Source organism: Suncus etruscus, chromosome 11 (assembly GCF_024139225.1).
Source record: "Suncus etruscus isolate mSunEtr1 chromosome 11, mSunEtr1.pri.cur, whole genome shotgun sequence".
NCBI lineage: Eukaryota > Metazoa > Chordata > Mammalia > Eulipotyphla > Soricidae > Suncus > Suncus etruscus.
Window position 1 is genome coordinate 41,121,523 of NC_064858.1, and position 26,694 is coordinate 41,148,216.

At 42.7% G+C, this 26,694-nt stretch overlaps 1 protein-coding gene and 1 non-coding gene across 2 annotated transcripts in view; one reads left to right on the top strand and one right to left on the bottom strand.

Moving 5' to 3' along the window:
- The window catches only part of TCP11L2 (t-complex 11 like 2), a 40,256-nt gene extending 13,811 nt beyond the window's left edge, over positions 1-26,445 (bottom strand). The window contains exons 1-6 of the mRNA XM_049783146.1: positions 26,308-26,445; positions 17,718-17,880; positions 15,061-15,196; positions 8,559-8,679; positions 6,935-7,155; positions 6,174-6,310 (exon numbers count right to left, since the gene is read on the bottom strand). Coding sequence (XP_049639103.1) covers positions 6,174-6,310; positions 6,935-7,155; positions 8,559-8,679; positions 15,061-15,196; positions 17,718-17,847 — 745 coding nt within the window. The 5' untranslated portion in view covers positions 17,848-17,880; positions 26,308-26,445. The remainder of the gene's footprint in view (positions 1-6,173; positions 6,311-6,934; positions 7,156-8,558; positions 8,680-15,060; positions 15,197-17,717; positions 17,881-26,307) is intronic.
- On the top strand, positions 16,867-16,971 carry LOC126023729 (U6 spliceosomal RNA). The gene has a single exon (XR_007500809.1). It is a non-coding gene; the product is annotated as a U6 spliceosomal RNA (small nuclear RNA).
- Positions 26,446-26,694: the final 249 nt, after the last annotated feature.

Sequence of the window (26,694 nt, forward strand, 5' to 3'; positions counted from 1 at the left end):
GAGAGAGAGAGAGGGAGAGGGAGAGGGAGAGGGAGAGAGAGAGAGAACGCTATAAACTGAGAATTGGAATGAAATAAGTATCAGGCACAGTGAAGGGAGCAGAGGTTTTCGAAGACAGAACCTTAGAGGATGAGCTCTGTAAATTCCATCTGAAGAAGCAAAACAGACAGATGAAATGGCTCTTGTTTTAGGTAAGGAAAACAATGCGTACAAACACCCAGGAGACTGAGGTATGTTCTGGGTGTATGGTGCAATGGGTGATTCTAACTTTTTACTTAGATCAGGGAGTCTCAACCTTGCTGCTACTGACTTTGTAGTAATTCCTAGTTGGCAGGAAGGCAGGCAGATATGTGATCCTGTCCACTGTAGACTAACCACATTCCTGCCCTTTCCTCACTGGACATCAGCAGTACTTCCCACCACATTTGGAAGCAATCCCATGTCCACAGACTTGGCCCCGTAGTGCCTGATGTGCAAAGTCAAGCCCAATTGAGGAGCTCTGGCTTAAGACAATGACTTACATTTATTTTACAAGTTTAGTTTACTAGTGTTTTCCCAACCTTGAATTAAATGTCTCTGACTTCATGAACTGAAAACATCTGATAACTTAAAGTATATTCCAGAAGGATTAAAGTTTGGCTGACTAGGGGCAAAACTTACCTTTTACTTTAGACCCAGTACTAAGGTGTCTTGCCAGAACATTCTGACTCTACCTATTATTTGATACAGGTAGAGTCAGAGTGTTTTTATATCCTATTTTGTACAAGATTAAATATTTGATAACATTTTCAGAATCATGGAAATGAACACTGGTGCATAGTTCTCCCTCTCCCAGCTCTCTCCCCTCTCCTCCTCTCCCACTTTCTATTATATCTCATTAGTTAGTAAGTGTTGTTTGAAATTTTTTGAGTTATTTTAAATTAAGATATAAAAGATACATGGTATTTTATTTAAAAGATAGAAAAGTGAGAGACCGGAGCAATAGCACAGCAGTAGGGCACTTGCCTTGCACATGGCTGACCCAGGACATCCCATATGGTCCCCCAAGCCAGGAGCAATTTCTGAGTGCATAGTGAGGAGTAACCCCTGAGTGTCACTGGGTATGGCCCAAAAAGCAATAAATAAATAAATAAATAAATAAATAAATAAATAAATAAATAAATAAATAAATAAATAAATAAAGAGGAGAGGATTTAAATAAGGGATCTAAAAATATAATGGATCCAATAATCACAATTTGGTGGAAATACATTTTTATGCTGTAAGTTTAGTTATTTAGAGTAGGTACATTTAAAAGTCATTTATTTATATCAAAAAAGTCATGCAAATATAAATGCAGCTTAACACATCTTTAGAAAACATATATGTCCTTGTTATTTTAAAAATAATTACATGAGGGCCCAGAGAAATAGCACAGTGGCATTTGCTTTGCAAGCAGCCAATCCAGGACCAAAGGTGGTTGGTTCGATCCCGGTGTCCCATATGGTCCCCCGTGCCTGCCAGGAGCTATTACTGAGCAGACAGTCAGGAGTAACCCCTGAGCACCGCCGGGTGTGACCCAAAAACCAAAAAAAAAAAAAAAAAAAAATTACATGAAATAAAGTTCACAGAAAAACTATCAGATATTAAACTATATAAATAAATTTGGGCCAGAGAAATAGCATGGAGGTAGGGACTTTGCCTTGCATGCAGAAGGATGGTGGTTTGAATACTGGCATCATATATGGTCGCCCACCCTGCCAGGAGCAATTTCTGAGCATACAGCCAGGAGTAACTCCTAAGCGCTGCTAGGTGTGACCCAAAAACCAAAACCAAAATCAAAACCAAAAATATAAATAAACTATATAAATAAATTTTGACATTTTATAAATTATATAAACCTGACATGTCTGTGACCCTAAAATTACTTATAGAGGGACTGTATCAATAATACAGAAGAAAAGGTGTTTGTCTTGAACACAGCTGACAAATTAAATCTTTCAGCACTCCATATGGGCCCCCAAATCCCACCATCCAGGAGTGATTCCTGACTACCACTGGGTGTGGTCTAAAAAACAAAACCAACAAAAAATTACTTGTGGGTTCAAATGGCTGAGTGAAATCCTAGTATCTGTAAGGACCTGAATTTAGTCTCTGGAAACACATGCTCCTTCCCCCACCACCTGTTAGGAACCACCAAGTATGGTTTCTTTTAAAAAATTACTGTAGGGGCCAGAACTTTAAGTGGGTGGGTGTTTGCCTTGTATGAGGCTGACTTGAGTTTGACCCTGGCATCCCATATAGTCCCTCAGCCTGTCAGAGTCAGGAGTAACCCATGAACACTGCTGGGTATGGCCCAACAATCAACTCAAAACAAAAAAAAAATTAGGGGCCAGAGAGTTAGCATAGAGGTAAGGCATGCAAATGATCCAGGATGGTTGGTGGTTTGAATCCCTGCAACCCATATGGTCCTAAGTGCTTGCCAGGAGCGATCTATGAGTACTGAGCCAGGAGTAATCCTTGAGCACCACCAGATGTGACCAAGCGCCCCCCCCCAAAGTTACTGTCATCAGCCACATCACACCCCAACAAAGGAAATATATTACTCTATCTGTGGGTAATTTGATTTAAAGATCTAATGTAGTTCTTTGATGATGCTCTTTGTACATGTACCTAGATCAATGCCTAAGGCTTTTTTGAAAATGTATCTTAGCAAGATAATTATATGAAATCTTTCCTTAGAAAAAAATAAAATTGCTTTTGAAGTCAATTCAGAAACTCAGAGTATTCATCTGTATTAATTTTCTAATATCACGTTATAAGGTCATGTACATACAAAATTCCAACCACATTTTTGTCCTTCTATATGATAAGAGGCTTTTATTTTGATATCAAGTCACAGTGGCCGACTTGGCAGAGGGACTTGAGGGTATAATTAACATATGACATATAAGCTGCTTCCTGGAGTGTATTTTTCTGGAAACATACTTAGAGCTCAGAAATAATGACCTATATGTCCAGAAAGATTTATTCTATTTTTAAAATCTCTGAAAATAGCCAAGTTAATGTGAAAGACTCAGCTGAATTAATAATAGGTCATGATGCCTGGATTTTATGGTGAGAAGTAATTTGAGGTGAAGAAAATTATAATTCAACTTTGTCCATGAATACAGATGCCAAGACAGCTCGATTCAGGACATGGAGCAGCTTGCACCTATTTTTCTATATCTACACAGACATACGAATGCAGCCACCAGCAGGTCTCAGGAAGACACTGCTAAGGACAACATTTTCATGGTTCAGGTTTCAGGATCAGATTCTATATCAGGCTCTAATAACTAACTCTTCTCTCCTTAAAGCCAAAGTAATATAGCCCTGGAGCACAGGATCTTATTGGGGAAAGAATCCTTAGATGTCATCTATATGACGTCCCTATCTGCCTATATGCCACTCCAACCCAAATTCCCCCTCTGATGGGCATCTGCTTGAAGATAGGGAGTGCAGCACAGCAGGTGAATATGATATAATCCACTACTTTAAGGCAAAGACCTATCTGGGTTTTCTAGGCTTACCACCTAATAGCAATCATCTAAATACCTGATCTCAGTTTCCAGACTTATAAACAGTAGCTGATGACAGAACCAGCACTGTAGGGCTTCCAGGAGACCTTGAATAGGCTAGTATATATATAAAGTGTTTAGCACCTTGTAGATCAAAAAAATAAAAATATTAAGTATGAAGCCCACATGTTGGGTGAGGCCTCCCTCAGCATGCTGCCTCTAGCCCCTTCAGCAGGTGGGTCTGATCCTGCAGGATAACCACGGAGAAATAATTCACAAGCAGTCAGTTAAAGTTTCATCGGAGTCAGCTTGCTTTTATTCCATGGCTCTGTCCGCCATGTGAATTTCCTCACATGTGCTTCTCTGCTAAGCTTTATGCAGTGTCTCCTCTCTTCTCTTCCTCTCCCTTTCCTTCTCTCCCTCTCTCCCTCTCCCTCTCTCCCTTTTCCCCTCTCCTCTCTTTTCTGAGCAGATCTTCCCTGCTTTTCTTTTAGCTCTCTCCCTTTTGCTGCTCCTCCCTTCCCTCCATCCAGACTCTTTTATCCTTTATTCAAAATAGCCCACCCATCCCAGAAGTGAGCGGGTCACATCATCCAGGTGGACTTTTACATACTAAAACAAGAGGTTAAGGAAACAGAAAATTGGGGGCAGGGTTACAGCACCTGGTAAGGACTTGCCCCTAAGTGCTTAGCCAGCACTGACTACTATTAAAAAAAGAGGAGCTGGTTCCAAAGTTAAATCAGTTCCAGTTGCTAGGAAGCAAATTGGTCGTCTGCTTTTTCCTCCCACAGATCCGAGTTTGTTCAACAGAGTCAAAGTCCCTGAATTGGTATCAACAAGGACAGCAGTGCTTACAGCTCACTTGAGTGTTACCAAATGGAATGGGCCTGTGTTCGCTAAAGGTTCCTCGGGTGATGACTCTCCTGCACCCAGACCCACCCTCTTGGACAAGAGAGCTGCAGAAGCCCCTCTGAAAGTGACACTTCTTTCATCTTCCTGACATAAGGGTGTCACATGGACTTTCTGGACAGAAAAGTTAAGTCCATGAAGTATAGGGTAAGGGTGGGAGAGGAAGGTGGATCATCTAATTCACCTGTCAATGAAAGAAACGAAGTTGGCTCCAGTCCAAACCATGGTAACATCCAGTAACTCTGTTTCCTTGACTCTAAAGTGAAGAGTATCGAAGAACCCATTACACAGAGTAACTGAGAGGATCCAAGGAGGTTTCTCAGCTCACTTTCTCATATGCTCACATTCTGTTTTGATTCCTTTCTGGTTCAAATTTTGTGCCCACCTACCAACTAAATATGTTCTCTTCAATTACCAAAGATGTCCGTACAGTCATTTCCAATGGTCTATCCAATGGAAGGTTTCAAATCACACTTAGCGAACTCTAAATTCTCCCCAATTTTCAACACAGCTCCAGTGCTCCTTTCTTTGGGGAGCCTCTCTGTCTCACCTATCTCTCTCCTTGGCTACTCTACTCCATCCATACTGTCTGCTTTGTGTCTTCCTAATTTCACAAGCTGTTCGTGCTTCCAGTCTCTGTACTTGCAGCCTCTTTTAGTTGAACTTTTCTTTCATTTCTCTGAGGCACTTGTTAGAGCTCAAATATAAATTATGTTCAAATATTACTTATTATAAAGGCCTTCACAGTCCACTCATCTAAAAAATACCCCTGCCTCACCCCACAACTTTGACATGTTTCTTCATCTTAATGCTTTTTCTGGTGGTGGGGGGCACACTCAGCTGTGCTCTGGGCTTACCCTATTTCTGTGTTCGGAGATGGCTCAAGGATGATGGCTCAGGTGATGCATAGAGAATATAGGGTGCCAGGAATCAAACCCAGTTGGCCACATGTAAGGCAAATACCTTATCCACTATATTATAGCTTTGATCCCTATCCTAATGCTTCTTTGGAACAATTAAGAATACATCTAATATGGTATCATTTGAAGATTCGCCAGGCCTATCAGAACATAAGCTCCCTGGAGAGGGGGGGGGTGTTTACATTTTTGTTTTGTTCAGTACAATATGCACAGCACCTAGAAAATGTCTGGTGTAGATCAGGAGCCCAATTAATGCTTTTGATGTTTTGTTGTGTTTTGTTTTTCTATACCTGGGGATACTCTGGGTTTACTCCTGACTCAGTATTTAGTATTACTCCTGGCAGGGTTTGAACATTGGTCAGCCAAGTGTAAAGGCACTAATGGCTCCAATCCTCCATTAATGCCTTTCATTTGTTTGGGGGCTTTTGGGTTTGTTTTTTGGGACACATCTGGATGTTCTAAGGCTCTGCTCTCAGAAATCACTCCTGGCAGGCTCAGTGAACCATATGGAATTCCGGGGATCAAACCTGGTTCAGTTGAGTGCAAACAAATGCCTAATCTGTTGTGCTCTCAATGCTCCAGCCCCTTAAAGCATTTTTTAATTCATAAAGAAACAAACAGTGCTTGTCATAGTTCCTGGGACACAGCAAACAATGATAAGCATGTGAAGTCAATTTTAGAAGTAAAATACTGTATTTAGAGACTAAATGCCTCAAAAAATAGCTTAGTGACATTCCTTAAAATAAAAATACTAAAGGTTCATTTTCACTTGATTGTAGTATAAATACACATTGTTGGTGCTTACCTGGAGTTTCTTCTAAAATTTCCTGGAACTTGTTTCTCTCATAATCAACCAACTGGCGTTGAAGAATTGGTCTAATGCCCCTAATTGCAAAATTGACCATGTCCATCCTCATAAGGTCCAGGACATGATATATTTGCCTAAAATGGTTAAGAGTTAAAAAAAGAAATCAAGCTGAAATTCATTTTTTGACCCATTTTACAGGCTCTACAAAATAAGCATCCTCAGAGATGGTTCTGAAATTCTAAATGCCATTTGGCAAGGTGATTTTTTAAAGAAGGCACTACTTGTGCCTTCCAAACACAACCTTCAACAAATCTTAAGGGTACTTACTTCCTGAATATAATGTTAAGATGCAATATGACTTCAATCAGAATATAAATTAAAATAATAAGAAGCTTCCCTAAATCTCCTAGTAGATTGTCCCCAATCCCACCCTTCCACCTCCCCCACTTCTCATAGAGGTGCTATGAATTCCTGCTACTTCCTCTCCCAGAGTCTTGCACGAAACAGTCATTCCAAATGTAAAGTCTATCCCCCTTGTAAGACTATAAACTCTTACAAGGGGATTAATTTTCTCATCACTGCATCCTTAAGTCCATGTCCTTGTCAACTAACAGCCTTGGGAGGTTGTTCTGTCTGGGGTTCTCCAAGCAACTAACCCATATGCTGCTTATTTTGTTCTCTGTTTGGTCAGAGATTCCTTTGTAAGATCAATCATCATTACAAAAGTGGTCTGTGAATATTCAAGTGCAAGTACTGACCTTAGCACCTCCACAATGTTGCCAGTGACTTTTAATTCTTTAATGTCATTGTCTCGAATGGGAGCACACATCTTTCCCATTGTGCTGATGATATAGTTGGCCAGACCCTGGACATCAACTGTACTATGCTCAGCTTGCTGCCTGATGAGGTCTGTATCCAGCACTTCCGAGATCTGGGTGCGAAGCCGGTTGCCACCATGGCTCAGAAAAGAGAGAAGAATCTACACAGGGAAAGAAAAGAGAAATGAATAGAATTATATGAGTAAAGATTGTCCTTTCTTAGTTCACCAATTCCTTGTCCATATCTTAATGTCTAAAATGCCATGAAAGTTCACAAAGACAGGTGCTAGGTCAGTATCTAAACAATATTAAAAAAAAAACACTATTGTCTGAATTAAAGCCCACTCAGGATATTACAACACAATCTAAGTGAAAACAACTGGCAAGGAAATAATATTACTGAAGATGTTTACAGATAAGCTGCACAGAGAAAGAACAAGCTACAGATCATGGCTCCAAAATAATTTTCTAAAGAAAAGTAAATGGGCAGAGAGATGACTCAAGGAGCTGTGTACAATCTGCATGTGGGAGGCCTGGTTCAATCCCTGGCACTACAAAAAAGAAAGAATAAAAAAGAAAATGGCAGCACCCCTTGGGCAATGTATTACATTACATTATCATCTGCATCAATAATATAATATGCTACATTGGTACAATATGTTATATTTTGCACATTAAAAATTATGGTCACTATACTGAGTATCTATTACATAGAAAATGCTGTTCTTATATGCTAGCATGGGTTGGGAGACATAGTGCCTCAGTTCAAATTGCTCTCCATGCTGCAAAGTTGTGCAACCCTGGACAAGTCAGGGAACTGGGATCCTCAAAAGAAAGAGTAAGCAAGGCCAGAGGAATACAGTGAGTGGGTAGCACACTTACTTTGCATATGGTCAACATGGGTACAAACCTTGGAATTCCAAATGGTCTCCTGAGCCCCGCCAGGAGTAAACACTGGGTTTGACCCACAAACAAAAGGAAAGAGTAATAAAAATAATCATCTTAGAGCATTATACTAAGATTCAATAAATAAACCTTGGCATAGAGCCAGTGCTCTGTAAATAATAGATGAAACTACAAGAAAGACTGACTGACTCCCTCTCAGGTCTCAGTGTACTCTGTGTTCTCACCCAAGACAGCCACTAACCAGCAGGGCCCTGGGCTCCCCTCTCTTGAAGTGTGCAAGTAAGTACCCTTGAGGAGGAACAGGAGAGGGGCCCTTCCAATGCTGACCTCAGCTTCTTTCAAAAAAGAACTCCTGGGTCAGAGTAATAGTACAGTGGGTGGGCACTTGTCTCGCACACAGAGCACAAGGGTTCAATCAGCGGCATCCTATGAGGGCCCCTGAGCCTACCAGGAATGATCCCTGAACATGGAGTCAGGTGTAACCCCTGATCAAAGCCAGGAGGGGAAGTGGAGGGGAGGGGAAGAAAAGGGAAAGGGAGGGAAGGAGAGGGGAGGAAAAGGAAGGGGAGGGAGGGAAGGACTTCATTTGGAGGACATCAAAACAGTCTTGGGGAGCACAGGATTATAAATACCTGTGAATACAAACAACATCACTTGCCTCTCTGATTTCTTCAAACAGTTTGATGGCGTGTTCATACTGAGGAGGTTCAGCATTTAGTTCAGATTCCAGAAGATCCCAGAAGGCCTGGTGCATAATGTGCTTCACTTGACCTAAAATGCTACAGGAATGAATGGATGGATTATTTATAAAAGTAAGTGCTGTCTAAAAGGATTCTCAGGGTAGCGAGATAGCACAGGGACTAGGGCACTTGTCTTACATGTAGCTACCTGGATTTGATCCCCAGCATACCATATGATCCTTTAAATTTCTAGGAATGAGCCCTAAGCACAAGACCAGAAAATATCCCTGATGACCACCAGGTAAGGCCAAAAAGTCACAAAAACCACACACACACACACACACACACACACACACACACACACTCACACACATGTTGTCTGGTTCAATCCTTATGGAAAGAAGTATGGAGATTCGTAGAAAATAGGAATACAGGTTCCATACAGCCCAGCAATTACAATTCTTGGTATCTACCTCTAAGACACAAAAATATTAGTTCAAAAGGACATATGCAGGGGCTGGAGAGATAGCATGGAGGCATGGCATTTACCTTGCATGCAGAAGGACGCTGGTTCAAATCCCAGCATCCTATATGGTTCTCTGAGCCTGCCAGGAATTTCTGAGTATAGAGCCAGGAGTAACCCCTGAGTGCTGCCGGGTGTGACCCCCCCCCTTCAAAAAAAAGACATGCATATCTTTATTGTAGCATTTAGGACAATAACTAAGATACAGAATTAACCAAGGAAAGACAAATGAGTGGATAATGAAGGTGTGATTTATTAATTATGGAATACTATGCAGTTGCAAGAAATGATGAAATCATACAATTCATAGCAATTTGGATGGAACAGGAGGATATCATGTTAAATGAAATTAGTCAGAAGAAGTTAGAAATACCTATGCTATCACTTATCTGTAGTATACATAGTCACAAGACAAGCGAATATAAAGTGCCAAAGGTGGACAAACCTTTGGCCCTACATTATAGAAATGAGGACAAATAATGAGACTAATTGAGTTGGGAGTGGGAGTAAGGAATAGTGTTTAGGAGGTAAGAGGGGCATGGGCCCTGGCACATTGGTGGTGTATATGTGTGGTATATATTTATATGTAAACCAGAGTGAACAATACTATAAGCATGGGACCCAAACTACAATAACCAAATTAAAAATGTGCATGAGGCAGGATGAGGGTGGTGGTGGTGGTAAGGAAATGATAAATGTAAGCGGCTTCCTGGGAGCCGGGAGTCTAGCAGGAGGAGGTTTGGCAAGCCCACGCCATGCCGGAGGCCTGCTTGGCCAGGCCTAGGGGGGGTGCGGGACTTGGGTAACCCCAGCACCCCTCTGCCGCCTTGCTCCAGATCTCCAGGGCTTCCCCGGGCCACACGCCTGGGCAAGCCGGTGAGTTGGGTCCCTTGGTGGAGCTTGAAGGTACCCTAGGCCTTCCCCCACTATCCATGCGGCTCCTTAGGGAGGGTCTGGGTGGGGCTCTGAACTTCTGGTCTCCCAGCTTCTTGAAGGATCTCTCCTTCCTGGGAGCCGGGAGTCTAGCAGGAGGAGGTTTGGCTGGCACTGGTAATCTCTGTCCAGTCTACATTTTCAAAATCGCGCGAGGGCTATCGCCCCCGCGCGCACAAGAAACATTAATAGTACTCTCACAAGAAACATTAATAGTACTCACTATCATTGAATTATGTTTTTATGTATGCAGAATGTCCATTTTGTACTCTGCCCTTTTGCATACCCCTTCATAAGTTCATATTTCTCTTTAACTTCTTTATCTCCTATCATCATTACTCCTTTTTTACCCTTTCTAACTTAAGTACTGTTGAGTCCTAAGTCACAGACCAAAGTGGTGCCCTAGAGTTAACACCCACCCAACTATTTTAAAAGGCATAAAAATGACGCATATCTTTTCAACATTTTATGGGTGTTTTCTTTGACGGCTATAACTTTTGCTAAATACTTTCTTATACAGTGATGATTCCCCCCCTCATGTTTTTTATCTTCTCTTTGTGAACTGCTCAATATGGAATTTGGTGTGAAAGAATCCCTCAGTTTAATACTTATGTTTGAACCAAGTCATGGGTCTTGTTGGAAATGTTCTTATGCCCCCATATATCTGATAGCACCACGTGGCTTTATTACTTGTTTGCGTAGGCACACTAACATGGGAAAATACTATACATACCAATAAGTTCTTATCTAATAGAAATGGGAACACACAAATCTTGTAGTGCAATGAGACCTTACACCCTGAACATTGACATAAAGACCTGGCACTGGCCTCAGAAGAATGGGCATTCTCCATTTACCCCTTGATCTACAGAAGACATTTACAAAACATCCAAGGTTGTATATAACATCACCCGGAGGCATTCCTGTACCAGGGACGACCCTACAGCTGCTCTGACATCGATCTACTCAAAAGAGACATCCCTTAACACTGAGAAGACAACAAGAACAATGACCTGCTTACTGGACAGGGCTTGCTGTATTGCCCCTTTATGGTGAGGTTTGTCTATAACATCACCTGGAAGCAATCCTCTACCACGGAAGACCCTACCACTGCTCAGACATCGTCCTGCTCAAAAGAGACTTCCCTTAACACTGAGAAGACTTAACAACAACAACCTGCTTACAGGACAGGGCTTCCTGCATTCCCCTTTCATGGTGAGGTGAAACGAGAAGGCACTCCACATCATGACTTCAATATAGGACATGCAGATTCCAGAATCTTTAATACAGAAACATGAGACCGACAGCAGAGACTGTGTGATAAGTATGTTGGCGCTACGGACAATGTCTTGGAGTGAACGATAACTTTCCTGAGGCCTAGAGCTGGTCTTATGCCAGGAAACTTCAGGGGTAGGATCTCTTTGTATTTAGGCCAAGGCTATTCCTTTCCATGCCTCTCATATTTTGGTGGGCCTATGCAAACAACAATTGCCACTCTAACACCGTTTTTACTGTGCTCCTTTGACTCTAATCCTTAAAACACACCCACTTAAAATTTGAGGTTAACTTAAGCTAATATGCATGTACATGGAAATGTAAAAAATACTATGCCTCTAATGTTTAAGGAGTTACGTAAGTTTGATGGCTTTAGATTGCCTTGTGTGCTGTTAAGAAATATTATAATGTGCTACAATCTGGGGACTTGAGGGACAAAGTAATTGCACATGGATTCTGTTTTATTTATCTTAACTTTCTTTGGTGAAAGTTCAAAGTTAAGATATCAGCAAGGGGACTTCTTCTGATAATTATGTTATGGGTGATTGTCCTTCCACTGTAACTTTACCTTATCCTCTTTCTTTGCATCTTTTGTTCTCATAATTCATAATAAAAAATTATAAAACTGAAAAAAAAAAGAAGTTTGCCATAATCCACTGCCCCTCCTTTCCTAATGCTATCCTCTCCTAGGTTAAAGGCCTGTTGTTTATTTACATCTTTATGATTGTTATCTGAGTTCTAAATACCAGTTCTTATTGCTTTCCCCACCAGACCCTTAAGCTCTTAACAAAAGTAAGATAGTTTCATGTTACAAATTTTTCTGTAATAAAGTTGTAGTCTCTGTGTCTAACATAATGCCTAGTGCCTAATAATCAATAAATAGTATTTATGAATTCAAAAAAAAATGTAAGCGGAGACTGGTAGCTGGACTGGTGCTAGAACACTCCGTGCCTAACACTACTTTAAATAACTGTGTAAATCACAGTGTCTACATTTTTAAAAAGTACCATCTTCCTGATTATGAAATAAATGTCCTCACTATAAAAAATTTTAAAGCACATAAAAAGAAAATAAAAAGTGTCTATAATCCCATTATTAGCCTTTGAGGATTTTTCCCCAATTTTCAGTGCACCATTTTAGCTCAATAATATCTATATGTACAAGATTCCATTTAATTCTTATAATATTCCCCCTGAGTGCTTCTCCTAGACTTGAAAATTATCTCCTTTCTACAACTTTAAATAAATTCATAAAAGTCTGTCCTGAGGCAATACCACAATTTACCCAATACTCTTTTACAGAGATCTTTAAACAAATTCTAGATCTTGAGGACAAAATTGAAAAGTTGCTCTTTCCTCAACAGTTAAAATTTCATGGCACAGAATAGAACAGACTATCCCTAAGGAGACATATAGTTGAGTGGCTGCCAATTTCAACTTCGATTTCCCATTTAAAGTTAGCCAGACCCAGCTGCAGAAATAGGAGCCCCCTGGAAAAGTTCCCACAGGAAGCATGGCCACCTTGCTTCACCCCTTACGTTGCTATCCTAAAATAGGTGCTCAGTCAAATCTGCATCCTTTCTAAACTCCTACACTGTTTCCGACAGCTTTTAGAAAAGTACAGATTTCCCTGGACTATAATTTCTTCTGGGTCACTAACTACCACAGGGCCTCTCCTAGGCAGAGGCCAGCGCTGCTTCAAGTACTTGCCACTCTACCTAGAAGTTACCTGGCATTCACTGAGTGTCTAATGAATGCATGGTAAACAAATTAATAATAATTTGACAGTTAAGCATAATCTCTTTTTCTTTTAAAAGTATAAATAGATAATATAAACAATTCTGCCAGAAATAAAAAGTAGGTTTCAAGGACTTAAAATTGTGTATTAGGGCCAGAAAGAGAGCTCAAAAGCCTGAGGGCAAATTCTATATCCCAGAAGGCTGGGTTCATCTCTGGTACCATATGGTCCCTTGAGCACTACTAGGAACTCACCTCTGTGCACAAGTACAGAAATAGCCCCTGAGCATCACTTGGTGTGGGCATCCCCCAGGGTCCCCCCAAAACTATATTATAGTTAGAATTTTTATATATATACAAAAACCAGCTACTTAAAGTGTTAAAATCTGTTCTTGACACTTAACTAGACTTATTTACCAAAAATACTATTTCAATATAATCTCGAAACTCAAAACAGAAAGGAAAACATTGTTTTTGATTTTACAAACCTCATATACATGGTTTGAATGGACTGAGTAGAAATGAATGAAAACAATTTTATAACTCAATTAGGGATGGACGTTTTTGTTAAACCTCCAAACTTCTTTTTCAATTCTTAGTTTTCTAGTTGCTGGGGATGGAGTAAAATAATTTCTTGTTTTGTTTTGTTTTGGGCCACACCCATGGTACTGCACTCCAGGGTTACTCCTGGCTCTGCACTCAGAAATCGCTCCTGGCAGGCTCAGGGGACCATATGGGATGCCGGGAATCGAACCTGGGTCGATCCCAGGTCAGAAGCATGCAAGGCAAATGCCCATTTAGGCAAATGCTCAAATGTTTTATCCCTCCGGCTCCCCAGTCAAATAATTTTCTAAACATTCATACCAGAGATCAAAAGTCTGATGACCAAATCACTCCTGGAAGAAAATGAGTTACCAATAGTCTAAGGGCTCAAAGGAGTTGAGAGCATGTGTGCATGTGGAAAGCTATGTTTCAACCCTGGCACCACACAGACCCCCAGCCCCAAAGCAGTGACTACTGGGCAGTGATCACAGGGAGCCCCTGAACACCACTGCATGTGTCCTCCCACCACAAAGAAACAAATAAACAATATTTGAAAAGTAACAGAGAGGAAACAGAGAGATGCTACAGGGATTAAGGTGCTTGCCTTGTATGCGATCAGTTGCTGTCCCCTGAGCACTACTATGAGTAACTCCTAAGCATAGCTGCATGTAGCCTCAATTTTTTTTAATTCATGATCATGCAGGAACAGAAGGTCTACGAGCTATGTTTTTCAAGAAGAAAAACTATAACATATGCTATTTTCTTGCTTCAAAACAAAGACCTTCTAGTAAGTTCTAAATGAAATAATATTTTGCTAGATATATTGCCATAATGGCATTCAGGTTGAAGGTTCTGTGCTGTTATCAAGGAGGCAATTTTATTTCTAAAGATGATTTATCTGTAGTAATGACTTCAAAGTACTATGCTTGTCTCAGGGGATCTGGAAGCTACTAAATCCATAGAGGCTGAGGTAAAATACAGGACCTGGCTCTGACTAGAGGTCCCTTGGGGTTGAGGTGAGAACTCTTTCATGGGCCCAGAGAGATAGCTCAGTGGTGTTTGCCTTGCAAGCAGCCGATCCAGGATCAAAGGTGGTTGGTTCGAATCCCGGAGTCCCATATGGTCCCCCCTGCTTGCCAGGAGCTATTTCTGAGCAGACAGCCACGAGTAACCTCTGAGCACCGCCGGGTGTGGCCCAAAAACAAACAAACAAAAAAAACTCTTTCATATGAGAACTTTCAGGAAAGTAAGTGAGAGAGAGAGAAAAAATATATATATTATGTGTGTATATATTATATATAGAGAGTTATATGTATAGTATATATGTGTGTATATATATACACACACACACACACACACACACACACAGAGAGAGAGAGAGAGAGAGAGAGAGAGAGAGAGAGAGAGAGAGAGAGAGAGAGAGAGAGAGAGAGAGAGAGAGAGAGAGTTGTCTATACACTTCCAAGTTACCTGTTCTCAGGAACAGGAGTTTGTTTCACTTCAAAGTTCTCATTCACAGCAATTTCATGAGCAAGAGTCAAATCTAATAAGTTCCCTGCTGCAGCCATCACCTCATCATAAGTTAGGACCTTGGGAGAGCTTGTCACTGAAAGTAAAACAGAAACTGGTTAGTGTTGTGGACAAGAATTATCACCCACTGAAGCCTCCTGTTATGGATGAGATTTGTTATTTTAATATATATTTATAAACTTTACAAGTAAAGAGAAATATATTAAAATAGAAATATATGCTTATGAACTTTACAAGTAAAGAGAAATGCATTAAAATAGATTTCTCTGCTTAAAAAGAGTTTGCAGCTTCAAGAACTTCCTTTTGACAGCATAAAAGACTCATTTCTATAGGTCTATAAGCCACTTTTTTGTTTGTTTTTCGGGTCACACCAGGCAGTGCTTGGGTTACTCCTGGCTCTATGTTCAGAAATCACTCCTAGCTAGCTTGGGGGACCATATGGGATGGTGGCATTCGAACCACTGTCCTTCTGCATGCAAGGCAAATGCCCTACCTACATGCTATCTCTCCAGCCCCTATAAGCTACTTTTAATCAAATCACCTCATTTTAATATCTCTTCCTATGTGCATTTACAATGTGCTCCTATAGAAAGCTGATAAGGCTTTTGACAATTCAAAATCCATTCATTTAATCCACTCATTCCTATTTTCAATAGGAAATAACAGGGTTTTTGTTGTTTGTTTTTGAGTCACAACCAGCGGTGCTCAAGGGTCCTGACTCTACACTCAGCAATCACCTCTGGCATGCCCGAGACCATATGGGATTCTGGGAATCAAATCACCAGTTCCTGGATTGCCCTCATGCAAGCCAAATGCCCTGCTGCTGTGCTAGCTCTCCAGCCCCAATAACAGGTGTTTTTTTTTTTTTTTAAAGGTTTTACTTCTAAAAGTAAAAGAACAATAGAACAAAATAAGAAAAGTCAGAGAAACTGAAGCTGGTGAGCTGAAGCTGTTTGAAGAGTTTTCTGTCCCATTAAGATTCTCCTTTAAAATGTCTGCTCTCTTTGATCCAAAAATATATTTCCAAAGGAATTCCTAGGAAGATTATATATATCAATAAAATCATGAAGTTCTATCTATCTATGACAGTGAAAAGAAAGAAAATTAAAAATACAATGATAGATTTGTTAAATACTTTAAATCTGTTCACTTGATGGGGTAGTTGGCAGTCATAAAAACATTTAAGTGTTTTAAAAATGTATTATCCTCAGTAAATCTTGTAGTTATAATTCTTAGTGAAAGAGTGTGAAATTATGACTAAGCACTGCAGCTGTCTTTTTTTTTTTTTTTTTTTTTTTTTGGTTTTTGGGCTACACCTAGTGTCACTCAGGAGTTACTCCTGATTGTGCACTCAGAAATCGCTCCTGACTTGGGGACCATATGGGATGCCAGGGATTGAATATAGGTCCCTCTTGGGTCAGCCATATGCAAGGCAAAAAGCTCTACTGCTGTGTTATTACTCCAGTCCCTACAGCTGTCAGCTTTTTGTGCTATTTTCTTTTCTGGTTTTTTTTTTGAGGGGGAGGGTAATAACTGTTGGTGCTCAGGAGTTACTCTTGGCTTTGTGCTCAGGAGTCATTTCTGATAGTGCTCTGGGGACCATATGGGATGCTGGGGATTGAACATGGGTCAGCCAGGTGCAAGGCAAAGCCTACCTTCTGTGCTATCACTCTGGCCTTATCTCTGTGCTTTTGACTTTCCAAATTTTAGAACAATGACACATATACTTAAAATAAGTAAATATGGTGCTTGCTCCAGAAGCACATAAACTAAATTGGAACAGTACAAAGAAGATTAGTATGACCCATATACAAGGATGAAATGCAAAGTCGTAAAACATTCCAATTAAAAAATAAAAAGTAAATATGGTACTGGTGTAATATTACAGTAGGGGTACTGTACTATGGGTAGGGTGCTTGCCTTATGTAGGTCCTTCCCTGTGCATCCCATATGATCCCCAAAACAACACCAGGGGTAATTACTCAATGCAGATCTCTGAGCATCGCTAGATGCTGTCCTCCCAAAAAATTAAACAGAAAAATCAAATGACAAGCAAATCCACTTTACACATCTTTAGTTTCTACATCCAAAAAAGGAAAAGGACATCTGGTCATTCTTTCAACTTTCTACACCTCTGAGGTATGGAGTAATTCTCTGTGGGCACCTTACAGGGCTGATTTACACAACAGTTTTTGAAAACAGAGGAAACCTTAACTTCCGTCCTGAATTTGGGGCAGATTTCCTTGCAGGTTAATCAGAAATGATTAGAAATGACTGGCTTGAATTTATCCTTGAAAGAAGTGCAAAAAAGTGATCAGAAGAAGGAGGCAACGCTTTCCACCACATGAGAACAGATGGGTTAGGAGATCTGAGTTAGTGCCAAAGCAAAACACACCACTGGAAGTGATATAAAGAAAAATGTTGCACATTTCAGTGGCGATTTATTTCAAAGAGCAGAGGAGATAGTCCTAGGATTCTGCAGTGATGCTCAAGCTTTAAACAGGTGGGGAGCTGGGCACTGTGAGCTCACTGGGCTCACCAACACACAGGGTTTGTACCCCAGGGCTCAACCCACCCCTGTACCCCTCTAGGCTTACATGTAGGAGAACTGGATTTGCTGGAGCACTCGCAGTCACTGAGAGAAGCCAGGCTTTCTGAGAACTGGGAGGAGTCCGAGTCACTGGGCTGGTCCTCGCCCACATGCTGCTTCTTGCCATTAAGGGGCATGTTGTGTCACTCGTATGGGTAAAGAGAAAGGACCTGTTAGACAAACAGACCAGTGTCAACATCCTGCTGCAGAGTCAGGCCTGGTTTGGTTGTTTCTTCAGGTATAAAAAGCCATACCTGGGGCTGGAGCCATATACAGTGGGCAGGGCATTCGCTTTGCATATAGCTGACACAGGTTCAATCCCTGACATCCCAGATGGTCTCCCAAGGACTGCCAGGAGTAATTTCTGAGTGCAGAGCCAAGAGTAACCCCAGAGCATTGCCAGGTAAGGCCCCAGAACAAAAATACAAACAAAACAACAATGGAAATAAAGAGCCATGCATGCTAAGAGACTGTGTCCTGCTTCTGAACACCTCAGTCAAACCTATGCAGATGCTAAGCCTTCAGGAAAGTCCCTCAAGAAAGATAAAGGGCTCTGTGATTAGCGGTGGGCATGGAGCAGCTCTCAGCAGAATCACATCCTCTTTAAAACAGGTAGAACACACAGCCTCCTTCTCTCCTGGGATTCTGAGAAACCTGGAAAGGAGGGGAAGAGTGGAGGCTCTGCTGCAGGCTTCTCTTGGTTTGAAGCACCTTTTGCCTGTAGATCTCCTCTCATGTGGCCTTGAGGAAGTCACTAAACCACCTATATTGGGGGCCGGAGTGGTGGTGCAAGCCGTAGGGCATTTGCCTTGCATGCACAGACCTAGGACAGACAAGTTTGATCCCCAGCGTCCCATATGGTCCTCCAAACCAGGAGCACATAGCCAGGAGTAACCTCCTGAGTGTCACCAGGTGTGGCCCCAACCCAACCAAACCAAACAAAAATGAAACCACCTATATCTTCAGTTAAATGGAGCTGTAATAAGAACCTCAGGGGTGCTTCTTACATATATATGAGGGTCAACCTTACTAAAGCACTTAGCACAACACTCCAAGGGTATTTTACACAGTTCCTGTGACTGAAATCAGTCTTGGTGATGCTCATAGTGCCTCTGTAGGTCTGCCTCTGGCAAGTAGTCATGGTGTGAAAAGCAAAAATTGATAACACAGAGTTGGAAGGTGACAATTTCTAAAGTTCCCACAACCACTTAATAAACACACTCAGATGGGTAGGGAGGCAGGTGGAAAGACTTTAAAGGACAAGAAGATGTCCTATTCCACAAAACTAGTTTGACTCTTCCTAGTGTTGTTTCTGGACACTGAATTGCCTTACAAGAAAGGGGAAGGCAGTTGAGCCCACTCATAGCAAAGAATGAAGATCCTAAGCAGATGATACTCAGAACTAATCCTAGGAGCCACTGGCAGGTCCATGAAGGATATGGCCCTGAGAATGTGGTGTTAGCTGACACTCAGGAAAATCATGGGCCTAAAAAGGAGGACCCCTTGAATCCTGATTGAACAATAGAGACAGAAAATGGTTCAGTGAGTCTCTTTAAACCTAATTAGTTTATGCAATAAAGGTGCCAGCATGGGATGCCATGGGTCCCTGTGGTGTGCCTAGCAATGCCTGCATTGTCTTCAGTCTCATTTCCTATCTTCTGGAGCCTACAGTGCACCAGGTACTCAATAATGCCAGGAGTTAAATACACAGAGCATATGTGAGAGCCAGCTGCTGGAAGAGAAGGGGAAAGATGACCTTGTTGAGGAATATGGAAAAAGAGGAAGGGTAGGGACAAGTGAAGGAATCCAGCCTGTGTGGGTAGAGAAAGAGGCCATGATTGTTTGAGAGGCATCTACCCAAGGATCAACAACTGGGGCATTTGTGCTGAATCCATACCTTCTTCTGTCGTGGTCTCTGAACAAAGGTATTCTGGTTCAAGGTCCCCACTTTTGTAAACAGAAAAGATCATAGGCTGCTTCTGTAGAACAAAAGGCCAGGTGTGAAGGGAGCTGACAGGAAGCAGCCAAGCAACGATGGGCACCTTATCTGCAGAGCTCTGCAGTGATCTGGAGCACCAACCAGAACACAGTCCTGAGTCCCTGCAGCTGCCGTTATGTGGCCACCTGTGCTTGATGAAAAATAAATTTCTCTAGAGCTTTTGCTTCAACTTGCAGCATGGAAAAGGAGAGAGGACAGAAAAGTCTTTTCTAAGCCTTTCACTTTTCCAAAACCCCAAATCCTAAACACAACATCTACTTACCAACTTTCCTTCTCTTTGCCCCTGCTCTTCAATGGACTTTTCCGGAAAATGCCACCTTCTCCTGGAAGCTGTCTCTCTGTTCTCAAGTTAGAGGCCATGGCAGCCTTTTCTGTGTACCTGGAGCACCTCTTCTGGAGCTCCACCAGTAGCTGTTCTCTGAAGCTATACCGTTCCTGGGGCTACTTCTGTGTTTATTTTTGTGCCTCCCCTGGTAGTGCTTGAAGTTTTCTCTTGGCTCTGCACTCACCCTAATTCCAGACAGGCTTAGAGGAATGAGATTCTGGGAATCAAACCCAGGTTTACTCAATGCAAGGCAAGTACCCTATCCATGGGATTATCTCTCCAGTTCCATATTCTAGGATTTGACTTTTGACTCCCCTCATAAGACAGAAATGGTGTTCAATACCAGTGGAATGTGTCAAATATGCCCTCGGGGCCAGATACCTGAATTGGTATCCTAGTTGCTATATCTTTTAGCACCAGATTTGCAAATAGATATTACTCTACATTCAGAGGCCCAGCACTTAAATCTCCAGCCCCAGGGCAGAGAACTTACCAAGGAAGCCTTCTTTATTAGGTGAAAGACTCCCCATCCTAGTCACACTTTTTTGTTTTGTTTTGGGATCACAAGTCAGGAGTTACACACCTAGATCTGTGCTGGGGGGGGGGGGCTTTCTTGGCAGTACTGGATAGGGAATGCTGGGGATCAAACCTGGGTTTGCTGCATGTGTAAGTGTATGTGTGTATCTTCTGCTCTGCTCTTAATGTCTTTTTACTTTCTTTTTCAAATCAACGTGAAAAAAAGATCTCATCCACTAGAATCTGTGAACTACCTTTACAGTGGTAACTGTCTACTTCACTTTCAACTCCAGTTGAAGAGCAAACATTATAGATTTCTTAATTGCATTTAACAAGGCAGCAAGGTTCAGAGATTAAAAAAAAAATTGTCAGGAGTTAGAAGCTGAGGGCCAAAGCCTGGGCATGTCATGGAATTGTTATGAAATTTCCATGTGATCTCTTCCCCACACTGCTTCTCAGTGGGCTGGGCAGCAACTATAATTTCTCTTAAAACTATATATTGTTAAAATGTTATAAAGAGAGGACAGGGTGAGGAAAAATGTTATAAAGAGAGTTCCATGAGTAAGCAAAGACTGGGAAATTAAATGCATTTAACACAAGCTCTCTTCCAATAAGTCAGTATAGGTATTTAATGGCACACAGAATATAATAGCAAATTTAAAGCTCAAAAATCTTTAGAATCTCACTTAGTTGGTAGCCTTCACATTTAATTTTTTATTAATTGAAGAAAATGCATCATGTAGTTGACATAACTGATCATTATACAATTGTTTAAGGAAGACCAAAAGCAACATGATTAAAAAAATAGAAAATTGAAAGAAAAACTAAAGAGATGGGAAAGAAAAGAAAATGTTCAGTGGCAAGTATATTTTTGAAAATTTTTGAATCACCAATGAACTCATTAAAGCACTAGCAGAAAGTTTAGTAAGTTCTTATTTTTTTTAAAGGATGATAGTTAAAAAATACAGTAAAAACTGTGTGGGTGGCAATTGTTGTTTGCATAGGCCCAGCAAAATATGGGGGAAATAGAAGGGAAAAGCCTTGGCCTAAATACAAGGAGAACTTACCCCTGAAATTTTCTGGCACAAGACTGACTCAGGGCTCTAGGCATACTAGCCTTCACATTTAAAGTGAAACTTTAGGGCCCAGAGCAATAGTACAGCAAGTAGAGCAATTGCTTTGTATGTGGCCCACCTGGGTTCAATCCCCAGCACCCCATATAGCTCTACCAGGAGTGATCAGTGATCAATGAGCAAAGAGCCAGGTATAAGCCTTGAGAACTGCCAGCTATGACCCAACCTTCAAATATTAAATGAACTTTAATTCATCCAAACAATATTTTCTTTGAAGTTGAAATGCACATTATTGCTTTATTCTAAAATTTCCTGCTTGCTCATATAATCAGCCATACTAATAATATGTAAATCATAGTTATATGTGATTTGATTTAGCCAATATATGGAGAGTTCTTAGAGCAGTGACATAGAGTAAACAGGATGCACATGTTTGCTATTCTTAGCATTATTTATCTTTTGTTGTTATAAATATTTCAGGCATTTCACTAAGGGAAGAAAACAAGATGGAACTTTGAGACAGGAATCTAGGGCTCTTGCACTTGTTAAATTAAAAAGTCCAAAGTAAATTTCCATCGTGGTTTAAATGATCTACAAGTTTCTTTACACCTATACTAAGCTTTCTTGGTTTTAGGCTTCTAGATAAGTCATCTGAGGACAAAGCCACTTGACCCAAAGCACCTGGAAGATAATTACAGTGCTCTAAAGATTATGTTTTGATTCTCTCTTACTGTGGTGATACTGAAAATAGTCTATTTCTTTATTGAAAAGTAATGTTAATTTAAGGAACTAGTACAAAGAGCTGGGGCATATATTTTGCATGTGGTTGCATGAGGGCTCAATCCCCTGTACTGCATTGGTCCTTCAGCACCCCTGGGAAGAACCTCCAAGCAACAAGCTGAAAATAGGATCCTAGTACTTCAGGTAAAAATAAAGGGGGGGGGTAAAATTAGGAGGCAAATTTTTTATACAGATAAACATAAGACATAGGTAATTTTTATTGTTGCAATTCATAAACACTTCACACAACTTTTCAGGAAAACCTTGGCTCTTCTGATCTGGAGGCCTCACTGGCCGGCTAAAGATCAAATTAAAAGGTATAGTCTGAGCTCAACTCCAAGTAAAACCTCTAACAACATAATTTTAGATTATTATGATTATTCAGAGAAAAAAATCATATTTTATTAGAGTGCTGCAGTTAATAATTCAATACAACATTAATATGATTCCCCCAATGACTGGGAGGAAACAGCAATTAAGTGCTGTTGGATGGCTTGCAGGTTGTCAGTGTAAACAATGACACACTTAGAAATGCAGAAGTGGGTAGAAAGACCCTAAAGAGCTACCTGTGTCCCACTCTGGACTGGGTTTACTCCTTGCTCTGTGCTCCTGGCAGGCTTGGGGAGACCATCTGGGGTGCCAGGAATTGAGCCCAAGTTGGTCAGAAAGGCATGAGCCCTTCCTGCTGTATTCTCTCTCCAGTTCCTATTAAAATACTTTTTTTATGGTCAGTGCCAGGAATCTCAATTGTAATACTTGAATCCACTAAATATTTTCTTTTTCTGAAGAAATATACTGTGATATATGTTGAGGAATAAACAGCCATAAAACATGGGACTTTCTCTCAAAGGATTTAAAGGAGAAAAATAAATCCAACAAAAGCATACGGAGCAAAGATTAATACATAGATCTGAGCAAAAAGTAGACAACAGAACGTTCTTTGTACTGTTCTTCCAGCTTAGAACATGACTGGAATACAACAGGAGCTCCAAGAGAATTAGCCAGCGGCAAGCAAGCCACTCCTGCCCTGACCCTAACTTGCCTTCTCTTCTGCCCTTTCCACATTGCTCCTGCACCTATTAAACACACACTGCACCATAGCTGACTGCAGATCTGTTCTCACTATATTAAGCTACTTTGGAGGACATTCTTCCTCCTCATCCCACCCCCACCAATTTCTAGTACCTAAACAAATTGGCAAAAATACTAATAATTCAAAGTGAATTCACGCTGTTTGATTGCATGTGCTAACCTAGGTCGGACCGCGGTTCGATTCCCTGGTGTCCCATATGGCCACCCAAGCCAGGAGTGATTTCTGAGCACATAGCCAGGAGTAACCCCTGAGTGCCACCAGGTGTGTCCCCCCCCCCAAATAAGGCAAAAAAATTTCAAACTGGGAGCAAAAACTCCCAGTTTTAGACACTGAAGAAATTAATATTTGTATCTCTCTGCCTTTTAAATGTTCATAGATACCAATAAGGATCTGAGCTAACAGATATTGAACACTTTTGCTAACAACGGCCTTTAACTCCTTGTAGAATCTTTATCATCTTGTCTCCTCAAATTTGCTTATCTCCTATTATTTGGGTTGGCGGGGGCACAACTGGCTCCTGTCTCTGCACTCAGGAATCATTCCTGGCAGGGCTCAGGGGACCATGTGGGATGCCAGGGATCAGCTGCGTGCAAGGCAAACACCCTACATGCTGTACTACTGCACAGGCCCCTGATTATCTCCAGTTTTATACACGAGAATCTGAGGTTCAGAGAGGTTCAAGTATTTGCCCAAGGATTTCTAGCAGGGGCAAAGCACAGCTCAATGCAGGTAGTGGAACTCTCAAACCCAAGGTCCGCCTCCCCTTTTGTCACTAGACACTGCACCTGCTTAAGTTCCAGGGGTGAAGAGTATCAAGAAAGACCCCACTACCATTTCACCAGGGACTGAAACCAGGATGCCAACTCCTTCCTCAAAGCCTGCGTCGCGGGGAGCCAATGCAATTAAGGCGGGGTAGTGGAAAAGAGAAGTTTCAAAATAACCTACTAATTGGGTCGCATCCTTCTAGAACAGCAGAAGGTTACATGCAAGCACCAGTAACACACAGGCGTAGCACAGTGCAAGACAGAAGTTTGAGACCTAGTTCTGGGTGAAAAGGTGTGAGATGAAACTAAAATTCTGCCTTCTACAAAATGCTGCTCTGTGCAGTTTTCAAGAACTGTGCTAAGGCTGTTTATGCACAGCCAGCCAGGACAGGGATGTAGGAGAATGTTCTAGAGATTCCCGGGTCCTCAGAGCTAGGAAAGCCCACACACTTGGCCCAATACCATAGCCCCAGGGAGAAAGGTTTCTAAGCTCTTTTCACATTTGAAAGCTTTTCTTCTCTAGCTCCTGGCTCTTCTGGGTACCCGCACTCTCAGTTGGGAGCCCAGGCACCTCACAATGAGCTTGAGGCCATGGCCCTTCTAGACTTGGTGATCTCCAGCCCCGAACCATGTCCAGCCTAGCAACCTCCGTGGCTGCCAAACCAGGTGCCTGCAACCTGTGGAGGCTAGAGGGAAAAGCAAGCAGGGCCCTGGTCCCGGAAACCCCCAGGGATGCCCTCAGGATGGTTGGCCGTGGTACAGAGCATCCTGTCTCCTGCTTACGGAGACGTGAGAGCCCGAGAGATACCCGGGACGTCCCGGACAGCTGTCTTCAAGGTTCCAGGACCTAGAATTTGCCAGCTGCAGCTGTGCGTATCCCGACGACTCCCAGCCTCGAGCAATGTTCTAAATTAGCAACATCTGCACTAGACCTCATCAGATATCTAGGCTCTCGGGGCCGAGAGATAGCACAGCGGTAGGCATTCATTCCCTTGCAAGCAGTCAGCCGACCCAGGACTGACGGTGGTTCGAATCCCGGCATCCCATAAGGTCTCCCGAGCCTGCCAGGAGCGATTTCTGAGCGTAGAGCCAGGAGTAACCCCTGAGCGCTGCCGGGTGTGACCCAAAAACTTAAAAAAAATAAAAATAAAAAGATGTCTAGGCACTCATCTGAAAAGGAAACTGCTGCCAGCACCGACAATTCTCTCTCGAATGCAAATTTCACTAAGACCCCCCCCCCCCCAAAAAAAAACACTTATCCCGTTCGTGCATGGGCCAGCTGCAAATCAACGCGGAGCCTTCCAGGGGTGCCTGCCACACGCAAAGTAGCTAAGGGCAGCAGCACCGAGGTGCCCCGGGGCTGGAGGCGGGCTCGAGGCCAGTCCAGCTTTCCGTCCCCAAACATCCCCAGAAGAGTAATGGGGAGGAGCCCACACGCCCCCCATCCACCCCCGCCGTCCTCGGGGCCCCTCCCTGCGGCCAGCACGTTTCCTGTCACAACAAACCCTCCGGGAACGCCTCGCCTGGCAGAGACCGAGCTGCGGAAACCTCGGTAACCCAAACCCAAACCCAAATCGCGGAGCCTCGCCCGGCCCGATCCCCGCTCGGGTTCTTCCCGGTCCGGTGTGCCCCCCATCCCACACTTCCCGGAGCCAGGGAAACGGGGACACACAGCCCTGGGCCGTGCCGTCACGACGCACACCCTCCCGGCACGATGTAAACAAACGGCCCCGGTCGCCTCCATCGTTCACCCTGGGACCCCCGCAGCCCGCGGACACCCCTCTCGCCCGCCACGATCACTCGGGGCGCCCCCCGACCCGCTTCCTCGCGGATCGGCGGTTCGCGGGCAAACAAAGGAATTAGCGAGGGGAGGACAGGGATCGGGGAGCGGGATTGGATCGTTCTGGGCATCCCTGGTTGCATTCCCCCCAGGTGGGCCAGGGAGATCCTCAGAGCTGCTCTCGGAGGACTTGGGTGTCCCCCCAACTCTGCTGGGCCTGTCACCTCCCGATCTTGCTTCCCCTCGCACCCAGGGCTGGATACGCACCGAGCCGAGCTTGGAGCCCCGCAGAGGAGAAAGGAGACGGAGGGAGACCCGGGCAGGCTGTCTCCCCACCGCGCAGTACCGCCGATCCAGGAAAAACTTCCCGATCCCAACACTCTGCCTGACACCTCTGGGTTTCACAGCCCCACGCGGGATTGAAAATTAAAGGGCAGGGAGGGAGTCCGGAGAGACAGCCAGGGCGCGACCAACGCGGCGAGTAACAGGGAGGGAGTGTGTGTCTGTGTGTGCAGAAGCGACGCGGGATGGGAGGAATCCAGGGTGCTGTGGACCCAGCACAGAGACACAACATCTAATAAATCCTCTCACCTTTCTTGAAAAAACTCGAGAACGAAGCAAACTTGTTTTCTGGGGGTGAGCGAAAAGGACGGA